This window comes from Oratosquilla oratoria, chromosome 40, assembly GCF_046742065.1.
Source record: "Oratosquilla oratoria isolate Oo_2021 chromosome 40, ASM4674206v1, whole genome shotgun sequence".
Classification (NCBI taxonomy): domain Eukaryota; kingdom Metazoa; phylum Arthropoda; class Malacostraca; order Stomatopoda; family Squillidae; genus Oratosquilla; species Oratosquilla oratoria.
The window spans coordinates 2,531,487-2,557,213 of NC_134816.1; the positions used below are offsets into that span (position 1 = coordinate 2,531,487).

The window sequence follows — 25,727 nt, forward strand, 5'->3', positions numbered from 1 at the left end:
TTATGTTATTATATACTTAGTAATTTTATCCTTGACAATGCCCAAAGTACATACATGTTTCAAAGCACATGCAGTTTATATTGTTGGTATTATTTTGAATTTTTTTTTATACATAACATCAATATCACATTCATAACCAGTATTCATCTTTCCAAATCAATTCCTGTCTCTGCCATGTTACTATACTCACCAGAATATTGGAGAATTTTCTGTACCTTTTTTTTTCTTGTTCCTACATAAGTACTTTGTTCCCCTTCAGAGGATGAAGAAGAAGTGGACAACCCAGAACCACGTGAATCACTCACAGAGGAGGGTGTCCGAAAACAGAGTAAGTAAATTAGTGGTATTGGTTGGACACTTATACTGAAATATTACAATACAAAATAATCATGTATGCCAGGGCATACATCAGTACTGTAATTCTTTGGATGAAACTCTATGTAAACAGTCCCACAGATTGTTTCTTCCAAACAGTAAAGCTTGACCATAGGGTAGCCTCTAATTTTTGTATGTTTAGGCCCTTGTGGCATGACTATGTCAGTCTTTAGTATTGTGTTGTGCTTCTAAATATACATGTAGGTCACACATGTATTTTTTCTTCACTGTTTCTTATATCCTGTATAATTTTGCACTTGAAATGATATGACTTCCTTACTATAATGAGTGCCTAATTTTTTCAGGGAAGGGAGGGAAGGTGAAAGAACTGTGGAATTATGAGGCTACAGAAGCACTCCTGCAACTTGTCAAGGCAAACTACACGCGCCTAAATGACAAGAAAACTACAAAGGCCGTTGTGTGGAAGGACATCACCAGTGTTGCAGGAATTGGTAAGTTATTATGTAGGCCATGTGAGTTCATTTTCTTATTGATATTCGCCATAATAATCTGTTAGTAACCACAATTCATTACAGCTGGAGTATCACATTTAATATATTTTTTTCCTTCAGGGACTAGCAGGCATCCAACTGCATCACATTGAGGTATTAGTTAAATGAAAACTGTTATGCTGTATGCATGTCTATTATGTAAGCAGTGCACGTAATATGTTCCTGTCTGGATGTTGCCTACCACCAATGATGCTTTTCTGTATGTGGCATATGCTATGTGTCAGGTCCTTATGTTATAATGGGTAGCCTCTCAGTGTTACCTGCCTTTGATATTGGGAAGCTGGTTGCCAACTGCTTGATTCGTACATGATTTTGTACATGCACGTATGAATATTAATAGCTTTTTAAGTGACAGCATGGGTATGGTAACTGGATTCTGTATTATAATTTTAGTGCTTCATCATTACTTCATTCCATTTTCCTCCTCAAGGTTAAGGTACCATCGTCATGAAGCATCACACTGTAATTTACAGTGTGATCTGCATTCCAAGACTGTAGTGCCCCTGCTCTATGTCTGTGTTTTGTATGCTATGAACCTAAAAAATTTCTTCACATATTTTTGGTTTAAAAATGGTTAACCAGACCATTACTTTATGTGCTTCCCAATTAATGTCCTCTCTCTGTCAAATGTGTGTTTAGGAATCCATATGATGAAAAGATGCATGTATCAATTAATATTGAAAAATATTAATTCCACTTTGACTTTTCCCCCAAATTAGATCCCAGGCGTGGAACTGAGACAAGTTGAGGGCAAGTGGCGCAACCTCAAATCAATATTCCATCATTATGAGGACTACAAGAAGGCAAGTGGGAGGGGAAAGAAGACTGAGCCACGATTTTACAATCTCCTGTCTTCAATTCTGAAGAATCGTCCCCTGTCCCGGCCAGATCTGTGTGTGTTGGAGGGCACAGAAGTGGGTACTAGGAGTGTGGCAGAAATGGAGGTTGACAACCCTGTGGAAGAAGACCCAGCCACACAAGCCTCACCAGTGTTAAACATTCCAGCCACTCCAGGAGCCACTCAAGCCTCACTACTAGACCCTCAGCATGGTGAAGCCTCGCAACGTGCCCCAACTCCTCCTCAAGCATCACCACCAGATCCTCAGCCTGCTCATGCCTCACAAGCCCCACAGCCTGTTCCAGCCACACGTGAGGAGCCACCTGCAGCCCGAGGGAATGTCCCACCCCCACCCCCAAGAAGAACAAGAACAAGAACCAGAAGCTTAAGACCCTCTGCAGACAGAAAGGAACTGTTATTGTGCGTGAAAGATATGAAAAATACACTGAAAACATCTAGTGATAAACAACAAAACAGTATGGCAGAACTAAAAGAACTTTTGTCTTGCATTGCGGTACGTGATAGAGAACGCCACGAAATGGACATGGAGATAAAGAGGGAGAGGTTGAATATCCTAAGATTAAAAAGAATTGAATTAGAGCGCAGACAAAACAATGAGTGATTTTGTAATAAAATATAATACCAAATAACTACATGGTGACAAATGACTATAACACAATGTTTTGACTCTCTGAACTCCTCTTCAGGTGTGATGTGGCACATATAATTGGATGTACTGGTGCTTGCATTGAAATGGTAGAATGGTAGGTTGGAGAGAATGCAGAGGGCAATGGAGGCAGGAAGGGTGTCAGAACCGGTAACTGAAGTCACCCTTGTGGTCTCTGACTTGTCAGAAAGACTTCAGTTACCGGTTCTGACACCCTTCCTGCCTCCATTGCCCTCTGCATTCCCTCCAACCTACCATATGAACACAAGCAAAAGTACATCCAATTATATGTGCCACGTCACACTTGAAGAGGATTTCAGAGTCAAAACACTTTTACAAAATTTTGGGAGGCACAATCAATAAAAACCATGTACATATATGTGAATTTTGTATATTTTTGTAACATATAAAGAAATGTAAAAAACAATATATTTTGGCTAATTATTGAAACCCTAAACAGTCATATTCCAGGTTGCTTTTACTTTTTCCTGTCACTCACTGTAGCATTGCCACTATTGCCTGACTTTTTAGCACACCAGCCTGGTCTCGTGGCAGGGCAGACAACAATGAAGAACTGAAATACTCAACAGCGTTATCCACCAGCCCTTCCCTCTCGAGGATGTTAATTTCATCAGGCTGAGTTATTGATATGTTGTGAAGAACACAGCATGCTTTTATTATTTTAGGTATCCAAAGAATATCAGCATCTACATGCTTCAATCGTCGAAACCTACCTTTTAAGAAACCAAAAGCATTTTCAATGGTAACTCTTGCTTTGGAGAGTTTAGTATTGAAGAGAATTTGTGCTTGCGATAAGTTTCCAGAGTTCTTAAATGGTACCATTACATGCTTTTGGACTCCAAAGGCAGAGTCTCCTACAATATGATATTGTGGTGATGGGAAATAATTTAGGTCACCGTTTTGGATTTTCTTATAAAGTGAAGTTGACTTTAGCACTCGGCTGTCATGTGCAGATCCCGGGAAGCCCACTTGAATGTAGGAAAAACTTTTATTAGGCAAGCAAACTGCAAGTAAAATGACACTGTGTTTTTGTGTTCTATCAACATAATCGGCCTGCGTGGGTGATGGAGCTTTGATGTTAATGTGGCATCCATCCAGAGCCCCTACCACACCGGGAATTCCTCCCATTTCTTGGAATTCATGTGCAATTTCAGAAATTTTAGGAGGAGTTGGCCACAAAAAGACATCCTTTCCTGCATTGCAAATGACATCAATCAGTCTCTGGACACAATCAAACACTGTACGTTGTGACACACCAAACATCTCTGATATTTCCCTCTAGGTACTCTGCGTTCCTAAATACCAGAGTGTAACGTACAAAGCTTTTCTTGGACCCAAATAAAGGCTGGATCCTGAAGGGTTCAGACCGTATGCTTCATGTATGAAGTCCAAGATGAGGTCAAAAGATGTCCTTGTGAGGCGAAGGTTCCGGAAGAAGTCCATCTCGCTCATGTTGTCCAGGATGTCTGCCAGACCCTCCTGTTTTGGATGGTGTTCCCTACAATACAAATGCGAACCAAATTAGTATACTGTACAATTGACCTTAGTAGCAGAATGAGGTTATGCTGAATTTTACAATTAGTATTGGTCGACAATAATTACCTTTCCATGAAGTCACAAGCTACTGCTGCTACTGCTACAGCACCCATATCTGCCTCTGGCTGCATCTCTGCCACGCTTGCAACTGCCAATAGAGGCATCATAGGTCCTGATAGAAGAGACTGGTTTTCGTCATCTTCCATATAAGTATCAGAGTCGGTGCTGCTGCCCATTGTCTCGTCCCTTGGCTCAATTCTCGTAGTCTGGCTTGATGGTCCCACCACGGCTGCTGTCTATGTTATGATCCGTACCACAATTTTTCCGAGACGGTGCCAGCGAGGGTCGTTTGGCAGCACAGTAAGTCGTGTTTACCAAAAACCAGCCAGAACATCAAACAGTGTTTGATATTCTGATGCGCTGGTAAAAATGCCTATAGTATACGGGGTTGGAAGTCTCGGCCGAGAGGCCAGATGGCCCCCCCCCCCCTAGCGATCCGATCCATCCATAGCTAGCTAGATATCTAGCGTCAACGCCAAGCTACCTGTTTGATCCTGCCAGATGTCATATGTTTGTCTCAAAAATTAAGCCATGCATGTCTAGGTACAGGCCGATCTAAGGCAAAACCACGAATGGTTCATTAATTCTGTTGTGGTTCATTGGATCATATCCACCGACCTAGATATTTGGTAATTGTAGAGCTAATACATGCACACAAGCTCCGACCTCTGCGGGAAGAGCGCTTTAATCAAATCAGTTGTGGCTGAGTAGCATAAAGGTTGGCCGTCCTGCCCGCTGACCATGACAGACCATCCTGCTGACGGGCTAAGTGATGTTGGGCGACTGGCGGTGGATGGTGGCAGGGAATGGGGTGGCCACTACTTTCGGTTGACGTCCCTGGTCCCGTCCGCTGACCGTGACGGAGCACCCCGCGCACGGGCTAAGTAATGTTCGGCGACTGGCGGTCGACGGTGGCCGGGACCCGACATCCGCAACTCTGGCATCTCGTGTATTTAGTATACGGGGTGGGTAGTCTCGGCCGAGAGGCCGGATGGCCCACACCCCTAGCGATTCGATCCATCCATCCATCCATCTACCCGACGGTTCACCTACACAGATAGCTAGCTACCTATCTAGCGTCAATGCAAAACTACCTGGTTGATCCTGCCAGTAGTCCTATGCTTGTCTCAAAGATTAAGCCATGCGTGTCTAAGTACATACCGATCGAAGGCGAAACCTCGAATGGCTTATGAAATCAGTTGTGGTTCATTGGAACATATCCACCCACCTGGATAACTGGTAATTCTACAACAAATACATGTACACAAGATCCGACCTCAGGGGGTAAAGCGCTTTTATTAGAACAAAACAAAACGGCCCTTTGTCTGGCACACCTGGTGAATCTGCATATTCTTGGACTGAGCGCACGGCCCCTTCTCCAGCACACCTGGTGGATCTGAATATTTTTGGACTGAGCACACGGACCCTGGCCTAGCCACAGACCGAGCTAGGTAGTATACAGGATGACCGTCTTGGCCGCTGACCGTGACTGACTACCCCGTGGACGTGCTAAGTGATGTTGGGCCACCAGCGGTGGACGGTGGCCAGGAATGGGGTGGTCACTTCTTTCGGCTGTCGTGCCCCGTCACTGCCGCTGACGGTGGTCAAGCACCTCGCGGACGGGTTAAGTGATGTTCGGCGACTGGCGGTCGACGTTGGCCGGGACCCGACTTCCTCAACTCTGGCATCTAGCGTATATAAATAGTTAGCTAGCTATCTAGCGTCTAAGCCAAGCTACCTGTTTGATCCTTCAAGAAGTCATATGTTTGTCATAAAGGTTAAGCCATGCATGTCTAAGTACAGGCCGATCTAAGGCGAAACTTCGAATGGCTCATTAAATCTGTTGTGGTTCATTGGATCTAATCCAATCACCTAGATAACTGGTATTTGTAGAGCTAATACATGCACAAAAGTTCCGATCTCAGGAAGTAGCGTGATTTTATTAGATCAAAACCAAACGGCCCTTTGTCCCGCTGGCCGGGAATGGGGTGGCCACTTCTTTCGGCCGATATGCCCCGTCCCGTCCGCTGACCTTGGCGGAGCACCCCGTGGACGGGCTAAGTGATGTTCGGCGACTGGCGGTCGACGGTGGCCGTTACCCGACATCCGCAACTCTGACATCTCACGTATATGGTATACGGGGTGGGTAATCTCGGCCGAGAGGCCGGATGCCCCCCACACCTAGCGACCGGATCTATCCATCCATCCACCAAACGGTCTACCTTCACAGATAGCTAGCTAGCTATCTAGCGTCAACGCCAAGCTACCTGTTTGATCCTGCTAGAAGTCATATGTTTGTCTCAAAGGTTAAGCCATGCATGTCTAATTACAGGCCGATCTAAGGAGAAACCACGATTGGTTCATTAAATCAGTTGTGGTTCATTGGATCTTATCCATCCACCTGGATAATTGGTAATTGTAGAGCTAATACATGCACACAAGCTCCGACCTATGCGGGAAGAGCGCTTTAATTAAATCAGTTGTGACTGAGTAGTATAAAGGGTGGCCGTCCTGGCCGCTGACTGTGGCAGACCACCCCGCGGACGGGGTAAGTGATGTTGGGCGACTGGCTGTGGACGTTGGCCGGGAATGGGATGGCCACTACTTTCGGCCGACATGCCCCGTCCCGGCCGCTTACCGTGACGGTGGCCGGGAATGGGGTGGCCACTTTTTTCGGTTGACGTGCCCGGTCCTGGCCCGCGGACGGGCTAAGTGATGTTCGGCGACTGGCGGTCGACAGTGGCCGGGACCCGACATCCGCAACTCTGACATCCGCATACGGGGTTGGTAGTCTCGGCCGAGAGGCCGGATGGCCCCCACCCCTAGCTATCCGATCCATCTATCCATCCATCTGCCCGACGGTCCTCCTACACAGATAGCTAGCTACCTATCTAGCGTCAACGCCAAGCTACCTGTTTGATCCTGCCAGTAGTCATTAGCCTGTCTCACAGATTAAGCCATGTGTGTCTAAGTTCAGACCGATCTGAGGCGAAACCTCGAATGGCTTATCAAATCAGTTGTGGTTCATTGTATCATATCCACCCACATGGATAACTGGTAAATCTACAACTAATACATGCATACAAGCTTCGACCTCAGGGGGTACAGCGCTTTTATTAGAACAAAACAAAACGGCCCTTTGTCCGGCACACCTGGTGAATCTGAATATTTTTGGACTGAGCACACGGACCCTGACCTAGCCACAGACCGAGCTAGGTAGTATACAGGGTGGCCGTCCTGGCCGCTGATTGTGACTGACTACCCCGCGGACATGCTAAGTGATGTTGGGCCACCGGCGGTGGACGGTGGCCGGGAATGGGGTGGTCGCTTCTTTCGGCTGTCGTGCCCCGTCACGGCCGGTGACCGGGGTCAAGCACCTCGCGGACGGGTTAAGTGATGTTCGGCGACTGGCGGTCGACGTTGGCCGGGACCCGACTTCCGCAACTCTGGTATCTAGCATATTTAGTATAGGAGGTGGGTAGTCTCGGCCGAGAGGCCAGATGCCCCCCACCCCTGCGACTGCATCCATCCATCCATCCATCATATGAAATAAAAAACAAACGGCCCTTTGTCCGCCGCACCTGGTGAATCTGAGTATCTTAAGTCTGAGTGTACTGACCATGGCCCGGCTGCAGAACAGGCTAAGTAGTATACAGAGTGGTCATCCTGGCCGCTGACCCTGGCAGACCACCCCGCGGAGGGGCTAAATGATGTTGGGAGACCAGCGGTGGACGGTGGCCAGGAATGGGGTGGCCACTTCTTTTGGCTGACGTGCTCCGTCCCGGCCGCTGACAGTGGTTAAGCAGCTTACGGACGGGATAAGTGATGTTGGGCGACTGGCGGTGGACGGTGGCAGGGAATAGGATGGCCACTTCTTTCGGCCGATATGCCCCGTCACGTCCGCTGACCGTGGACGGGTTAAGTGATGCTCGGCGACTGGTGGTCGACGGTGGCCGGGACCCGACATCCGCAACTCTGGCATCTCGCGTACATAGTATACGGGGTGGGTAGTCTCGGCCGGGAGGCATGAGGCTCCCCACACCAAGCGACCGGATCCATGCATCCATCCATTCATCCTACGGTCCATTTACACAGAATACCTAGCTATCTAGCGTCAACGCCAAGCTACCTGTTTGATCCTGCCAGAAGTCATATTTTTTTCTCAAAGGTTAAGCCATACATGTCTAAGTACAGACCGATCTAAGGGGAAACCACGAATGGCTCATTAAATCAGTTGTGGTTCATTGGTTCTTATCTACCCACGACGTGCCCCGTCCCGGCCACTGACCGATCTAAGGCGAAACCACGAATGGCTCATTAAATTAGTTGTGGCTCATTGGGTCTTATCCACCCACCTGGATAACTGGTAATTCTAGAGTTAATACATGCACACATGCTCCCACCACAAGGGGAAGAGCGCTTTTATCAAGTCAGTAATGGCTATGTATTATAGATGGTGGCCGTCCTGGCCGCTGACCGTAGGAGACCATCCCGCGGAAAGGCTAAGTGATGTTGGGTGACTGGCGGTGGATGGTGGCCGGGAATGGGGTGGCCACATTTTTCGGTCGACGTGCCCCGTCCCGGCCACTGACCGCGGCGGAGCACCCCACGGACGGGCTAAGTGACGTTGGGCGACTGGCGGTGGACGGTGGCCGGGAATGGGGTGGCCACTTCTTTCAGCCGACGTGTCTCGTCCCTGCCGCTGACGGTGGAGGAGCACCCCGCGGATGGGCTAAATGATGTTTGGGCACTGGCGGTGGAAGGTGGCAGGGAATGGGGTGGCTACTTCTTTCAGGCCGGATGCCCCCCACCCCCAGTGACTGGATCCATCCACCCACCCATCCACCCGACGGCCCACCTATAATGATAGCTAGCTAGCTATCTAGCGTCAACGCCAAGCTACCTTGTTGATCCTGTCAGTAGTGATATGCTTGTCTCAAACATTGATCCCTGCATGTCTAAGTACAGGCCGACCTAAGGCAAAACCTCGAATGCCTCATAAAATCAGATGTGGTTAATTGGATCTTATCCACCCACCTGGATAACTGGTCATTCTAGAGCTAATTTATGCACACAAGTTCCGACCTCAGTGGGAAGAGCGCTTTTATTAAATAGTATAGAGGGTGGCCGTCCTGGCAGCTGACCGTGGAAGACCACACCATGGACGGGCTAAGTGATGTTGGGCGACTGGCGGTGGCCGGTGGCCGAAAATGAGGTGGCCACTTCTTTCGGATGACATGCCCCGTCTCGGCGGCTGACCGTGACGCAGCACACCCCGGACGGGCTAAGTGATGTTGGGCGACTGGTGGTAGACGATGGCCGAGAATGGGGTGGCCACTTCTTTCGGGCGACTTGCCCTGTTCAGGCCCTGACCGTGGTGTAGCACCTTGCTGACGGCCACCCTCGTCTGAAGGTCGACGGTGGCCGGGACCCGACATCCGCAACTCTGGTATCTCGCGTATATAGTAAAGTGAGTGGTTAGTCTCGACCGAGAGGCCAGATGCTCCCCACCCCCAGCGACCGGATTCATCCATCTATCCATCCATCCACCCGACGTCCACCTAAACAGATAGCGTGCTAGCTATCTAGCGTCAACGAAAAGCTACCTGGTTGATCCTGCCAGTAGTCATATGCTTGTCTGAAATATTAAGCCTTGCGTGTCTCAGTACACGCCGATATAGAGCGAAACCTCGAATGGCTTATTAAATCAGTTGTGGTTCATTGGATCTTATCCACCCACCTAGATAACTGGTATTTCTAGAGCTAATACATGCACACAATCTCCGATCTCAGGATGTAGAGCGCTTTTATTAGATCAAAACCAAACGGCCCTTTGTCCGGCACAACTGGTGAATCTGAATAGCTTTGGGCTGAGCGCACGGACCCTGGCCTAGCAAGAGACCAAGCTATGTGTTATGCCGGGTGGCCGTCCTGGCTGCTGACCGTGACTAACTACCCCGCGGACAGACTAAGTGATGTTGGGCGACCAGTGGTGAACGGTGGCCGGGAAGAGGGTGGCCACTTCTTTCGGCCGATATGCCCCGTCCCGTCCGCTTACAGTGGCGGAGCACCCCGTGGAAGGGCTAAGTGATGTTCGGCGACTGGCAGTCGACGGTGGACGGGACCCGACATCCGCAACACTGGCATCTCGCGTATATGGTATACGGGGAGGGTAGTCTCGGCCGAGATCCCGGATGCCCCCCACCACTAGTGACTGGATCCATCCATCCATCCACCAACCCAATGGTCTACCTAAACAGATAGGTAGCTAGTTATCTAGCGTCTACGCCAAACTACCTGTTTGATCCTTCAAGAAGTCATATGTTTGTCTTAAAGGTTAAGCCATGCATGTCAAATTACAGGCCGATATAAGGCGAAACTTCGAATGGCTCATTAAATCTGTTGTGGTTCATTGGATCTTATCTACCCGCCTACAAAACTGGTATTTGTAGAGCTAATACATGCACAAAAGTTCCGATCTCAGGAAGTAGCGCGATTTTATTAGATCAAAACCAAACGGCCCTTTGTCCCGCTGGCCGGGAATGGGTGTCCGCTGATCGTGGCGGAGCACCCCGTGGACGGGCTAAGTGAAATTCGGCGACTGGCGGTCGACGGTGGCCGTTACCCGAAATCCGCAACTCTGGCATCTCGCGTATATGGTATACGGGGTGGGTACTCTCGGCCGAGAGGCCGGATGCCCCCCACACCTAGCGACCGGATCTATCCATCCATCCACCAAACGGTCTACCTACACAGATAGCTAGCTAGCTATCTAGCGTCAACGCCAAGCTACCTGTTTGATCCTGCTAGAAGTCATATGTTTGTCTCAAAGGTTAAGCCATACATGTCTAAGTACAGGCCGATCTAAGGCGAAACCACGAATGGTTCATTAAATCAGTTGTGGTTCATTGGATCTTATCCACCCACCTCGATAATTGGTAATTGTAGAGCTAATACATGCACACAAGCTCCAACCTATGCGAGAAGAGCGCTTTAATTAAATTAGTTGTGGCTGAGTAGTATAAGGGGTGGCCGTCCTGGCCGCTGACCGTGGCAGACCACCCCGCGGACGGGCTATGTGATGTTGGGCGACTGACTGTGGACGTTGGCCGGGAATGGGGTGTCCACTTCTTTCGGCCGACATGCCCCGTCCCGGCCGCTGACCATGACGGAGCACCCCGTGGACGGACTATGTGGGGTTGAGCGACTGGCGGTGGATGGTGGCAGGGAATGGGGTGGCCACTTTTTTGGTTGACGTGCCCGGTCCTGGCCGCTGACTGTGGAAGAGCACCCCACGGAGGGGCTAAGTGATGTTCGGCGACTGGCGGTCTACGGTGGCCGGGACCCGACATCTACAACTCTGGCATCTCGCGTATATAGTATACGGGGTGGGTAGTCACGACCGAGAGGCCGGATGGCCTCCACCCCTAGAGATCCTATCCATCCATTCATCCATCTACCCGACGGTTCACCTACACAGATAGCTAGGTACTTATCTAGCGTCAACACCAAGCTACCTGCTTGATCCTGCCAGTAGTCATATGCTTGTATCAAAGATTAAGCCATGTGTGTCTAAGTTCAGACCGATGTAAGGCGAAACCTCGAATGGCTTATTAAATCAGTTGTGGTTCATTGGAACATATCCACCCACCTGGATAACTGGTAATTCTACAACTAATAGATGCACACAAGCTCCGACCTCAGGGGGTAGAGCGCTTTTATTAGATCAAAACCAAATGGCCCTTTGTCCGGCACACCTGTCGAATCTGAATATTTTTGGACTGAGCGCACGGACCCTGGCCTAGCCACAGATCGAGCTAGGTAGTATACAGGGTGACCGTCTTGGTCGCTGACCGTGACTGACTACCCCACAGACGTGCTAAGTGATGTTGGGCCACCGGCAGTGGACGGTGACCGGGAATGGGGTGGTCACTTCTTTCGGCTGTCGTGCCCCGTCACGGCCGGTGACCGTGATCAAGCACCTCGCGGACGGGTTAAGTGATGTTCGGCGACTGGCGGTCGACGTCGGCCGGGACCCGACTTCCGCAACTCTGGCATCTAGGCATATATCGTATAGGAGGTGGGCAGTCTCGGCCGAGAGGCAAGATGCCCACCACCCCAGCGAATCTGAATATCTTTGGGCTGAGCGCATGGACCCTGGCCTAGCCACAGACCTGGTCGTCCTGGCCGCTTAATATGACTGACAACCCCTCGGACAGACTAAATTATGTTGGGCGACCGGCGGTGGACGGTGGCCGGCAAGGGGGTGGCCACTTTTTTCGGCTGTCATGCCCTGTCACGGAAGCTGACCGTGGTCGAGCACATCGCTGACGAGTTAAGTTGTGTTCGGCAACTGGCGGTCGACGGTGGCCGGGACCCGACATCCGCAACTCTACAATCTGGCGTATATAGTAGAGGAAGTGGGTAGTCTCGCCCGAGAGGCTAGATGCCCCCCACCCCTAGCTACCGGATCCATCCATCCATCCATCCATCTTAGACACCCGCCTGGATAACTGTGGCAATTCTACAGCTAGTACATGCACACAAGCTCACACCTTAGGGGGTAGAGCGACGGTGGCCGTTACCCGAAATCCGCAACTCTGGCATCTCGCGTATAAGGTATACGGGGTGGGTAGTCTCGGCCGAGAGGCCGGATGCCCCCCACACCTAGCGACCGGTTATATCTATCCATCCACCAATCGGTTTACCTACACAGATAGCTAGCTAGCTAGCTAGCGTCAACGCCAAGCTACCTGTTTGATCCTGCTAGAAGTCATATGTTTGTCTCAAAGGTTATGCCATGCATGTCTAAATACAGGCCTATCTAAGGCAAAACCACGAATGGTTCATTGAATAAGTTGTTGTTCAATGGATCATATCCACCCACCTGGATAATTGGTAATTGTAGAGCTAATACATGCACACAAGCTCCGACCTCTGCGGGAAGAGCGCTTTAATTAAATTAGTTGTGGCTGAGTAGTATAAGGGGTGGCCGTCCTGGCCGCTGACCGTGGTATACCACCCCGCGGACAGGTTAAGTGATGTTGGGCGACTAGCGGTGGACGTTGGCCGGGAATGGGGTGTCCACTACTTTCGGCCGACATGCCCCGTCCCGTCCGCTGGCCGTGACGGAGCACCCCGTGGACGGGCTAAGTGGGGTTGGGCGAGTGGCGGTGGACGGTGGCCTGGAATGGGCTGGCCACTTTTTTCTCTTGACGTGCCTGGTCCTGGCCGCTGATCGTGGAGGAGCACCCCACGGACTGGCTATGTGATGTTCGGCGACTGGCGGTCTACGGTGGCCGGGACCCGAAATCCGCAACTCTGGCATCTCGCGTATGTATACGGGGTGGGTAGTCTCGGCCGAGAGGCCGGATGGCCACCACCACTAGCGATCCAAACCATCCATCCTTCCATCTACCCGATGGTCCACCTACACTAATAGCTAGTTATCTATCTAGCGTCAACGCCAAGCTAACTGGTTGATCCTGCCAGTAGTCATATACTTGTCTGAAATATTAAGCCATGCGTGTCTCAGTACAAACCGATCGAAGGCGAAACCTCGAATGGCTTATTAAATCAGTTGTGGTTCATTAGAACATATCCACCCACCTGGATAACTGGTAATTCTACAACTAATACATGCACACAAGCTCCGACCTCAGGATGTAGAGCGCTTTTATTAGATCAAAAGCAAACGGCCCTTTGTCCGGCACACCTGGTGAATCTGAATATTTTTGGACTGAGCACACGGACCCTGGCCTAGCCACAGACCGAGATAGGTAGTATACAGGGTGGCCGTCCTGGCCGCTGACCGTGACTGACGTCCCCACGGACGTACTAAGTGATGTTGGGCCACCGGCGATGGACGGTGGCTGGGAATGGGGTGGTCACTTCTTTCGGCTGTCGTGACCCGTCACGGCCGGTGACCGGGGTCAAGCACCTCGCGGACGGGTTAAGTGATGTTCGGCGACTGGCGGTCGACGTTGGCCGGGACCCGACTTCCGCAACTCTGGCATCTAGTATATATCGTATAGGAGGTGGGTAGGTTCGGCCGAGAGGCCAGATGCCCACCACCCCAGCGACCGCATCCATCCATCCATCCATCAATCCATCATATGAAATAAATAACAAACGGCCCTTTGTCCGCCGCACCTCGTGAATCTGAGTATCTTAAGCTGAGTGTACGGACCCCGGCCCGGCTGCAGAACAAGCTAAGTAGTATACAGAGTGGCCGTCCTGGCCGCTGACCCTGGCAGACCACCCCGCGGAGGTGCTAAGTGATGTTGGGAGACCAGCGGTGGACGGTGGCCAGGAATGGGGTGGCCACTTCTTTTGGCCGACGTACTCCGTACCGGCCGATGACAATAGTGAAGCAGCTTACCGACGGGATAAGTGATGCTATGCTAATGGCGATGCACGGTGGCAGGGAATGGGATGGCCACTTCTTTCGGCCGATATGCCCCGTCCCGTTCGCTGACCGTGGCGGAGCATACCGTGGACGGGCTAGGTGATGTTCGACGACTGGCGGTCGACGGTGGCCGGGACCCGACATCCGCAACTCTGGCATCTCGTGTATATAGTATACGGGGTGGGTAGTCTCCTCCGAGAGGCCGGATGGCCCACACCCCTAGCGATTCTATCATTCCATCCATCCATCTACCCGACGGTTCACCTACACAGATAGCTAGTTACCTATCTAGCGTCAACGCAAAGCTACCTTTTTTATCCTGCCAGTAGTCCTATGCTTGTCTTAAAGATTAAGCAATACATGTCTAAGTACAAACCGATCGAAGGCGAGACCTCGAATGGCTTATTAAATCAGTTGTGGTTCATTGGAACATATCCACCCACCTGGATAACTGGTAATTATACAACTAATATATGCACACAAGCTTCGACCTCAGCGCTTTTATTAGATCAAAACCAAACGGCCCTTTGTCCGGCACACCTAATGAATCTGAATATTTTTGGACTGAGCACACGGACCCTGGCCTACCCACAGACAAAGCTAGGTAGTATACAGGATGACTGTCTTGGCCGCTGACCGTGACTGACTACCCCGCGAACGTGCTAAGTGATGTTGGGCCAGCGGCAGTGGACGATGGCCAGGAATGGGATGGTCACTTCTTTCGGCCGTCGTGCCCCGTCAGTGCCGCTGACAGTGGTCAAGCTCCTCGCGGACGGGTTAAGTGATGTTCGGCGACTGGCGGTCGACGTTGACCGGGACCCGACTTCCGCAACTCTGGCATCTAGCGTATATAGTATAAGAGGTGGGTAGTCTCGGCCGAGAGGCCAGATGCCCACCACCCCAGCGACCGCATCCATCCATCCATCTTATTAAATAAAAAACAAACGGCCCTTTCTGGCCACTTCTTTTGGCCGACGTGCTCCGTCCTGGCCGCTGACAGTGATAAAGCAGCTTTCGGAGGGGATAAGTGATATCGGGCGACTGGCGGTGCACAGTGGCAGGGAATGGGATGGCCATTTCTTTTGGCCGATATGCCCCGTCCCGTCCGCTGACCGTGGCGGAGCATCCCATGGACGGGATAAGTGATGTTCGGCGACTGGCGGTCGCCATGGTCGGGACCCGACATCCGCAACTCTGGCATCTCGCGTATATACAATACGGGGTGGGTAGTCTCGACCGAGAGGCCAGATGCCCCCCACCCCGAGCGACCGGATCCATTCATCCATCCATCTATGCTACGGTCAACCTACACAGAGAGCTATCTAGCTATCTAGCGTCAACGCCAAGCTACCTGTTTGATCCTGCCAGGTTAAGCCATGCATGTCTAAGTACAGACCGGTCTAAGGCGAAACCACGAATGGCTCATTAAATCAGTTGTGGTTCATTGGATCTTATTCACCCACCTGGATAACTGGTAATTCTCGAGCTAATGCATGCACACATGCTCCGACCTCAAGGGGAAGAGCGCTTTTATTAAATCAGTAATGGCTAAGTATTATAGATGCTGGCCGTCCTGGCCGGTGACCGTGGCAGATCACCCCGCGGACGGCCTAAGTGTTGTTGGGCGACTGGCGGTGGACGGTCGCCGGGAATGGGGTGGCCACTTCTTTCGGCCGATGTGCCCGGTTCCGGAGGCTGAACGAGGGGGAGCAAACCGCGGACGTGCCAAGTGATGTTGGGCGACTGGCTAAGTGATGTTGGGCGACTGGTCGGAGCTAACGTACATGTATTAGATCTAGAATTACCAGTTATGGCTAAGTAGTATACAGGGTGGCCGTCCTTTGCCGCTGACCGTGGGAGACCATCCCTAGGACGGGCTAAGTGATGTTGGGTGACTGGCGGTGGATGGTGGCCGGGAATGGGGTGGCCACATTTTTCGGTCGACGTGCCGCGTCCCGGCCACTGACCGCGGCGGAGCACCTCACGGACGGGCTAAGTGACGTTGTGCGACTGGCAGTGGACGGTGGCCGGGAATGGGGTGGCCACTTCTTTCAGCCGACGTGTCTCGTCCCTGCCGCTGACCGTGGAGGAGCACCCCGCGGACGGGCTAAGTGATGTTTGGGCACTGGCGGTGGAAGGTGGCAGGGAATGGGAGTGCTACTTCTACCCGACCTCCGCAACTCTGGAATCTCGCGTATATAGTAAAGGGGGTGGGTAGTCTCAGACGAAAGGCCAGATTCCCCCCACCCCAGTGGCTGGATCCATCCACCCACCCATCCATCCGACGGCCCACCTATAAAGATAGATAGCTAGCTATCTAGCGTCAACGCCAAGCTACCTGGTTGATCCTGTCAGTAGTGATATGCTTGTCTCAAACATTAAGCCATGCATGTCTAAGTACAGGCCGACCTAAGGCAAAACCTCGAATGCCTCATTAAATCAGATGTGGTTAATTGGATCTTATCCACCCACCTGGATAACTGGTCATTTTAGAGCTAATTCATGCACACAAGCTCCGACCTCAGTGGGAAGAGCGCTTTTATTAAATCAGTTATGACTAAGTAGTATAGAGGGTGGCCGTCCTGGCCGCTGACCGTGGAAGACCACACCATGGACGGGCTAAGTGATGTTGGGCGACTGGCGGTGGCCGGTGGCCGGAAATGGGGTGGCCACTTATTTCGGATGACATGCCCCGTCTCCACTTGACCGTGACGGAGCACACCGCGGACGGGCTAAGTGATGTTGGGCGACTGGCGGTGGACGGTGGCCGGGAATGGGGTGGCCACTTCTTTCGGGGGACGTGCCCCGTTCAGGCCCTGACCGTGGCGGAGCACCCCGCGGACGGGCTAAGTGATGTTGGGCGACTGGCGGTAGACGTTGACCGGGAATCTGGCCGAGAGGCCAGATGCTCCCCACCCCAAGCGACCGGATCCATCCATCCATCCATCCATCCATCCATCCATCCATCCATCCATCCAACCATCCATCCATTCACCCGACGTCCACCTAAACAGATAGCGTGCTAGCTATCTAGCGTCAACGTCAAGCTACCTGTTTGATCCTGCTAGTAGTCATATCCTTGTCTGAAATATTAAGCCATGCATGTCTAAGTACACGCCGATATAAGTCGAAACCTCGAATGGCTCATTAAATCAGTTGTGGTTCATTGAATCTTATCTACCCACCTAGATAACTGGTATTTCTAGAGCTAATACATGCACACAAGATTATATCTCAGGATGTAGAGCGCTTTTATTAGATCAAAACCAAACGTCCCTTTGTCCACCGCACCAAGTCAATCTGAATATCTTTGGGCTGAGAACACGGACCTGGCCCGTCCGGAGACCGAGCTAAGTAATATACAAATTGGCCGTCTTAGGCGCTGACCGTGGCAGACCACCCCGCGGACGGGCAAAGTGATGTTGGGAGACAGGCGGTGGACGGTGGGTAAGAATGGGGTGGCCACTTCTTTCGGTCGACGTGCACCGTCCCGGCCGCTAACTGTGGTGGAGCACCTCGCGGATGAGCTAAGTTATATTGGGCGACTGGCGGTGGAAGGTGGCAGGGAATGGGGTGGCCAATTCTTTCGGCCGACACACCCCGTCCCGACCGCCGACCGTGGCGGAGAACCCCGCTTAAGGGCTAATTGATGTTCGGCGACTGGCGGTCGATGGTGGCCGGGACCCAACATCTGCAACTCTAGCGTCTCGCGTATATAGTATACGGGGTGGGTAGTCTCGGCCAGGAGGCCGGATGCCCCCACCCCTAGCGACTGGATCCATCCATCCATCCATCCACCCTACGGTCTACCTACACAGATATCTATCTAGCTATCTAGCGTCAACGCCAGGCTACCTGTTTGATCCTGCCAGGAGTCATATGTTTGTCTCAAAGGTTAAGCTATGCATGTCTAAGTACAGGCCGATCTAAGGCGAAACCAAGAATGGCTCGTTAAATCAGTTGTGGTTCATTGGATATTATTCACCCACCTGGAAACTGGCAATTGTAGAGCTAATACATGCACACAAGCTCGGACATCTGTGGGAAGAGCGTTTTTATGAAATCATTTGTGGCTAAGTAGTAAAAAGGGTGGCCGTCCAGGCCACTGACCGTGGCAGACCACCCCGCGGATGGGCTAAGTAATGTTGGGCGACTGGCGGTGGACGTTGACCGGGAATGGGGTGGCCACTTCTTTCGGCCGATGTGGACCGTCTCAGTCGCTGACCGTGGCGGAGACCCCTGCGGACGGGCTAAGTGAGTTTGGTCGACTGTCGGTGGACGGTGGCCTGGATTAGGATGGCCACTTCTTTCAGCCGACGTGCACCGTCCCGGACGTTGACCGTGGCGGAGCACCCCGTGGACGCTCTAAGTGATAATGGGCGACTGTCGGTCGACGGTGGCCGGGACCCGACATCCGTAACTCTGGCATCTCGCGTATATAGTATACGGGGTGGGTAGTTTCGGCCGAGAGGTCGGATGTCCCCCACCCTTAGCGACCCGATCCATCCATCCATCCATCTACCCGACGGTCCACCTATACACATGGGTAGCTAGCTATCTAGCGTCAACGCTAAGCTACCTGGTTGATCCTGCCAGTAGTCATATGCTTGTCTCAAAGATTAAGCCATGCATGTCTAAGTACAGACCGATCGAAGGCGAAACCTCGAATGGCTCATTAAATCAGTTGTGGTTCATTGGAAAATATCCACCCATCTGGATAACTGGTAATTCTACAACTAATACATGCACACAAGCTCCGACCTCAGGATGTAGAGCGCTTTTATTAGATCAAAACCAAACGGCCCTTTGTCTGGCACAACTGGTGAATCTGAATATCTTTGGACTGAGTACACGGACCCTGGCCTAGCCACAGACCAAGCTAGGTGTTATGCAGGGTGTCCGTCCTGGCCGCTGACCGTGACTGACTACCCCGCGGACAGACTAAGTGATGTTGGGCGACCGGCGGTGGACGGTGGCCGGGAAGGGGGTGGCCACTTCTTTCGGCTGTCATGCCCTGTCACGGAAGCTGACCGTGGTCGAGCACATCGCGGACGGGTTAAGTGGTGTTCGGCAACTGGCGGTCGACGTTGGCCGGGACCCGACATCCGCAACTCTTGCATCTAGCGTATATAGTAGAAGAGGTGGGTAGTCTCGCCCGAGAGGCTAGATGCCCCCCACCCCTAGCGACCGGATCCATCCATCCATCCATCCATCCATCCATCCATCCATCCATCTTAGACTCCCGCCTGGATATGTGGTAATTGTACAGCTACATGCTCCGTCACGGTCAGCGGCCGGGACGGGGCATGTCGGCCGAAAGAAGTGGCCACCCCGTTCCCGGCCAACGTCCACCGCCAGTCGCCCAACATCACTTAGCCCGTCCGCGGGGTGGTCTGCCACGGTCAGCGGCCAGGACGGCCACCCCTTATACTACTCAGCCACAGCTGATTTAATTAAAGCGCTCTTCTCGCATAGGTCGGAGCTTGTGTGCATGTATTAGCTCTACAATTACCAATTATCCAGGTGGGTGGATAAGATCCAATGAACCACAACTGATTTAATGAACCATTCGTGGTTTCGCCTTAGATCGGCCTGTACTTAGACATGCATGGCTTAACCTTTGAGACAAATATATGACTTCTAGTAGGATCAAACTGGTAGCTTGGCGTTGACGCTAGATAGCTAGCTAGTTATCTGTGTAGGTATACCGTTTGGTGGATGGATGGATAGATCCGGTCCCTAGGTGTGGGGGCATCCTGCCTCTCGGCCGAGACTATCCACCCCGTTTACCATATACGCGAGATGTCGGGTCCCTGCCACCGTCGACCACCAATCGCCGAATATCACTTAGCCCGTCCACGGGGTGCTCCGCCACGGTCAGCGGACGAGACGGGGCATATCGGCCGAAAGAAGTGCCCACCCCATTCCCGGCCAGCGGGACAAAGGGCCGTTTGGTTTTGATCTAATAAAAATCGCGCTACTTCCTGAGATCGGAACTTTTGTGCATGTATTAGCTCTACAAATACCAGTTTTGTAGGCGGGTAGATAAGATCCAATGAACCACAACATATTTAATGAGCCATTCGAAGTTTCGCTTTAGATCGGCCTGTACTCTGACATGCATGGCTTAACCTTTAAGACAAACATATGACTTCTTGAAGGATCAAACAGCTAGCTTGGCGTAGAAGCTAGATAGCTAGCTACATATCTGAATAGGTAGACCATTGGGTGGGTGGATGGATGGATGGATCCAGTCGCTAGTGGTGGGGGGCATCCGGGATCTCGGCAGAGACTACCCTCCCCGTATACCATATACGCGAGATGCCAGTGTTGCGGATGTCGGGGTGGCGGTCACCGTCGACCGCCAGTCGCCGAATATTAATTAGCCCATAAGCGGGGTGCTCCGCCACTGTCAGCGGACAGGACGGGGCATACCGGCCGAATGAAGTGGCTACCCCATTCCCGGCCACCGTCCACCGCCAGTCGTCCAACATCACTTAGCCCGTCCGCGAGGTGTTCCACCGCAGTTAGCGGCCGGGAATGGGCACGTCGGCCGAAAGAAGTGGCCACCCCATTCCTAGCCACCGTCCACTGCCGATCTCCCAACATCACTTAGACTGTCCGCGGGATGGTCACCCATACGGAAGTGTCCCCCAAATACCGTCACCACTGAAGTCATTTGAGAATCATTTTGAATACGTTATATACATATATATATATATATATATATATATATATATATATATATATATATATTGTCATGGGTTGTTTGCTTGGTTTGGCCTGAATTAATGTAAAAAATGGAACTTCAGTCGAGTCTAGGAGTAAGTCGAGTTCCAATTTGGAAGCAAGCCCACAACAATAAAGTGGAACGTATAGATAATTTAGGAAGAAAAACGTACGTTCCGAGGAAAAGCAATATTTTAGAGTGAATGTAAGTAAAGATGGAGGTAAGATAGAAGTCCACACGTTGCATGCCATTTATGACTCTGTGAAAGAAAAACTTGCTGTTTCCGAGGCCGAAATGTTGAGATACCAACATATTCGTGCAAAGCCTGTTACCATCATTGTTGGTGATCATGTTTATAAGAGCATGCCTGACCGCCAATCGGCCGAGATTGTACGTCGGCCGAAAGAAGTGTCCACCCCATTCCCGGCAACCATTCACCACCAGTCGACCAACATCACTTACCACGTCCGCGGGGTGGTCTGCCACGGTCAGCAGATAGGACGACCACCCAGTATACGACTTAGCCACAACTGATTTAATAAAAGCGCTCTTCTCCCAGATGTCTGAGCTGCATGCATGTATTAGCTCTAGAATTACCAGTTATCCAGGTGGGTGGATAAGATCCAATAAAACACAACTAATCTAATGAGCCATTCGAGGTTTCGCCTTAAATAGGCCTTTCTTAGACATGCATGGCTTAATATTTAAGACAAGCATATGACTACTAGGAGGATTAACCAGGTAGCTTGCCGTTGACGCAAGATAGCTAGCTAACTATCTGTGTAGATGGACCGTCGGGTGAATGGATAGATAGATAGATCCGGTCGCTGAGGGTGAGGGGCATCTGGCCTCTCGGCCGAGATTACCCACCACTATATACGCGAGATGTCAGAGTTGCAGATGTCGGGTCCCGGCCACCGTCTACCGCCAGTCGCCCAACATCACTCAGCCCGTCCGCGGGGTGCTCCGCCACAGTCAGCGGCCGGGACGAGGCATGTCTGCAGAAAGAAGTGGCACCTCATTCCCGGCCATCGTTTACCGCAAGTCCCCCAACATCACTTAGCCCTTCATCAGGGTGCTCCACCATGGTCAGCGGCCGGGACGGCGCACGTCGACCGAAAGAAGTGGCCACTGGCCACCGTCCTCAACGGCCACGACGGCCACTCTGTATACTACTCAGCCCGGTCTGCGGACGGACCGGGGTCCGTGCACTTAGCCCAATGATACTCAGATTCACCAGGTGTGGCGGACAAAGGGTCGTTTGATTTTTATCTAATAAAATCGCTCTACCTCTTGAGATCGGAGCTTGTGTGCATGTATTAACTCTAGAATTGCCACAGTTAACCAGGCGGGTGTATAAGATCCAATTAACCACATCTGATTTAATGAGCCATTCGAGTTTCGCCTTAGATCTGCCTGTACTTAGACATGCATATACTTTGAGACAAGTATATGACTACTGGCAGGATCATCCAAGTAGTTTGGCGTTGATACTAGATAGCTAGATAGCTCTCTGTGTAGGTGGACCGCCGGGTTGATAAATGGATGGATGAATTTGGTCGCTGGGGGTGCGGAGCATCTGGCCTCTCGGCCGAGACTACCCACCCCATATACTACATACGCGAGATGCCAGAGTTGCAGATATCGGGTCCCGGCCACCGTCGACCGTCAGCCGCCAAACATCACTTAGCCCGTCCGCGGGAGCTGCGCCACGGTCAACGGCCGAGACGGGGCATGTCGGCCGAAAGAAGTGGCCACCCCACTCCCAGCCACCGTCCAAAGCCAATCGCCCAATATCCCTTAGCCCGTCCGCGGAGTGCTCCACCACGGTCAGCGGATGGGACGGGGCACGTCGGCCGAAAGAAGTGGCCACTCTGTATGCTACTTAGACCGGTCTGCAGCCGGGCCGGGGTACGTGCACTCGGCCCAAAGATACTCAGATTCACCAGGTGCGGCGGAAAAAGGGCCGTTAGTTTTTTATTTAATAAAAGCGCTCTACCTCCTAAGGTCTGAGCTTGTGTGCATGTACTAGCTGTAGAATTGCCACAGTTATCCAAGCGGGTGTCTAAGATGGATGGATGGATGGATGGATCCGGTCGCTAGGGGTGGGGGCATCTATCCTCTCGGCCGAGACTATCCACCTCCTCTACCATATACGCTAGATGCTAGAGTTGGGGATGTCGGGGCCCGGCCACCGTCGACCGCGATGTGCTCGACCACGGTCAGCTTCCGTGACAGGGCATGACAACCAAAAGAAGTGGCCACCCCCTTGTCGACCACCGTCCACCGTCGGTCGATCCATCCATCCATCCATCTACCCGACGGTTCACCTACACAGATAGCTAGCTACCTATCTAGCGTCAACGCAAAGCTACCTGGTTAATTCTGCCAGTACTCATATGCTTCTCTCAAAGATTAAGCCATGCGTGTCTAAGTACAAACCAATCGAAGGCGAAACCTCGAATGGCTTATTAAATCAGTTGTGGTTCATTGGATAACTGGTAATTCTACAACTAATACATGCACACAAGCTATGACCTCAGGGGGTACAGCGCTTTTATTAGATCAAAACAAAACGGCCCTTTGTCCAACACACCTGGTGAATCTGAATATTTTTGGACTGAGCGCACGAACCCTGGCCTAGCCATAGACCGAGCTAGGTAGTATACAGGGTGACCGTCTTGGCCGCTGACCGTGACTAACTACCCCGCGGACGTGCTAAGTGATGTTGGGCCAACAGCGGTGGTCGGTGGCCAGGAATGGCGTGGTCACTTCTTTCGGCTGTCGTGCCCCGTCACTGCCGCTGACCGTGGAGTTATATGTTTGTCTCCATGCATGTCTAAGTACAAGCCGTTCTAAGGCGACACCTTGAATGACTCATTAAATCAGTTGTGGTTCATTGGATATTATCCACCCACCAGGAAAACAGGTAATTTTAGAACTAATACAAGCACACAAGCTCGGACGTCTATGGGAAGAGCGCTTTTATGAAATCAGTTGTGGCTAAGTAGTATAAAGGGTGGCCGTCCTGGACGCTGACCGTGGCAGACCACCCCGCGGACGGGCTAAGTGATGTTGGGCGACTGGCGGTGGACGATGGCCGGGAATGGGATGGCCACTTCTTTCGGGCGACGTGCCTCGTTAAGGCCCTGACCGTGGCGGAGCACCCCGCGGACGGGCTAAGTGATGTTGGGCGACTGGCGGTCGACGGTGGCCGGGACCCGACATCCACAACTCTGGCATCTCGCGTATATAGTAAAGTGAGTGGTTAGTCTCGACCGAGAGGCCAGATGCTCTCCAACCCCAGCGACCGGATCCATCCATCCATCCATCCACCCATCCATCCATCCATCCATCCATCCATCCATCCATCCATCCATCCATCCATCATCCATCCATCCACCCGACGTCCACCTACACAAATATCCTGCTAGCTATCTAGCGTCAACGCCAAGCTACCTGGTTGATCCTGCCAGTAGTCATATGCTTGTCTGAAATATTAAGCCATGCGTGTCTCAGTACAAACCGATCGAAGGCGAAACCTCGAATGGCTTATTAAATCAGTTGTGGTTCATTAGAACATATCCACCCACCTGGATAACTAGTAATTCTACAACTAATACATGCACACAAGCTTGTAACCAGGATGTAGAGCGCCTTTATTAGATCAAAAGCAAACGGCCCTTTGTCCGGCACACCTGGTGAATCTGAATATTTTTGGACTAAGCGCACGGACCCTGGCCTAGCCACAGACCGAGATAGGTAGTATACAGGGTGACCGTCTTGGCCGCTGACCGTGACTGACTACCCCGCGGACGTGCTAAGTGATGTTGGGCCACCAGCGGTGGACGGTGCCCGGGAATGGGGTGGTCACTTCTTTCGGCTGTCGTGCCCCGTCACTGCCACTGACCGTGGTCAAGCACCTCGCGGACGGGTTAAGTGATGTTCTGCGACAAGCGGACGACGGTGGCCGGGACCCGACTTCCGCAACTCTGGCATCTATCGTATATAGTATAGGAGATGGGTAGTCTCGGATGAATCTGAATATTGTTGGACTGAGCGCACGGACCCTGGCCTAGCCACAGACCGAGCTAGGTAGTATACAGGGTGACCGTCTTGGCCGCTGACCGTTACTGACTACCCCGCGGACGTGCTAAGTGATGTTGGGCCACCAGCGGTGGACGGTGGCCGGGAATGAGGTGATCACTTCTTTCGGCTGTCGTGCCCCGTCACTGCCACTGACCGTGGTCAAGCACCTCGCGGACGGGTTAAGTGATGTTCTGCGACTGGCGGTCGACGTTGGCCGGGACCCGACTTCCGCAACTCTGGCATCTATCGTATATAGTATAGGAGATGGGTAGTCTCGGATGAATCTGAATATTGTTGGACTGAGCGCACGGACCCTGGCCTAGCCACAGACCGAGCTAGGTAGTATACAGGGTGACCGTCTTGGCCGCTGACCGTTACTGACTACCCCGCGGACGTGCTAAGTGATGTTGGGCCACCAGCGGTGGACGGTGGCCGGGAATGAGGTGGTCACTTCTTTCGGCTGTCGTGCCCCGTCACTGCCACTGACCGTG

General features: G+C 51.9%; 2 protein-coding genes across 2 annotated transcripts; one reads left to right on the forward strand and one right to left on the reverse strand.

Moving 5' to 3' along the window:
• Window positions 1–243: 243 nt before the first annotated feature.
• On the forward strand, window positions 244–2,493 carry LOC143020772 (uncharacterized). The gene is made up of 5 exons (XM_076177508.1): window positions 244–328; window positions 681–827; window positions 948–980; window positions 1,607–2,289; window positions 2,433–2,493. The coding sequence occupies exons 2-5, from the start codon at window positions 768–770 to the stop codon at window positions 2,491–2,493; spliced, it is 837 nt and encodes a 278-aa protein (XP_076033623.1). The 5' UTR covers window positions 244–328; window positions 681–767.
• A 1,190-nt stretch (window positions 2,494–3,683) lies between these two features.
• Window positions 3,684–4,166, reverse strand: LOC143020549 (uncharacterized). The gene is made up of 2 exons (XM_076176980.1): window positions 4,016–4,166; window positions 3,684–3,911 (listed from the first exon to the last, which is right to left on the reverse strand). Exons 1-2 carry the CDS (start codon window positions 4,153–4,155, stop codon window positions 3,692–3,694), a joined length of 360 nt encoding a protein of 119 aa, XP_076033095.1. The 5' UTR covers window positions 4,156–4,166; the 3' UTR covers window positions 3,684–3,691.
• Window positions 4,167–25,727: the final 21,561 nt, after the last annotated feature.

What these genes read in the sequence shown, in the direction of transcription:
- LOC143020772 (XM_076177508.1), top strand. Translation starts at nt 768, where the DNA reads ATGACAAGAAAACTACAAAGGCCGTTGTGTGGAAGGACATCACCAGTG. An exon ending in CACCAGTGTTGCAGGAATTG is followed by an intron (nt 828 to 947) that starts GTAAGTTATTAT and finishes TTTTTCCTTCAG; the next exon opens with GGACTAGCAGGCATCCAACT. An exon ending in ATGGAGATAAAGAGGGAGAG is followed by an intron (nt 2,290 to 2,432) that starts GTTGAATATCCT and finishes ACTCCTCTTCAG; the next exon opens with GTGTGATGTGGCACATATAA.
- LOC143020549 (XM_076176980.1), bottom strand. Translation starts at nt 4,155, where the DNA reads ATGGAAGATGACGAAAACCAGTCTCTTCTATCAGGACCTATGATGCCT. An exon ending in GCTTGTGACTTCATGGAAAG is followed by an intron (nt 3,912 to 4,015) that starts GTAATTATTGTC and finishes TTTGTATTGTAG; the next exon opens with GGAACACCATCCAAAACAGG.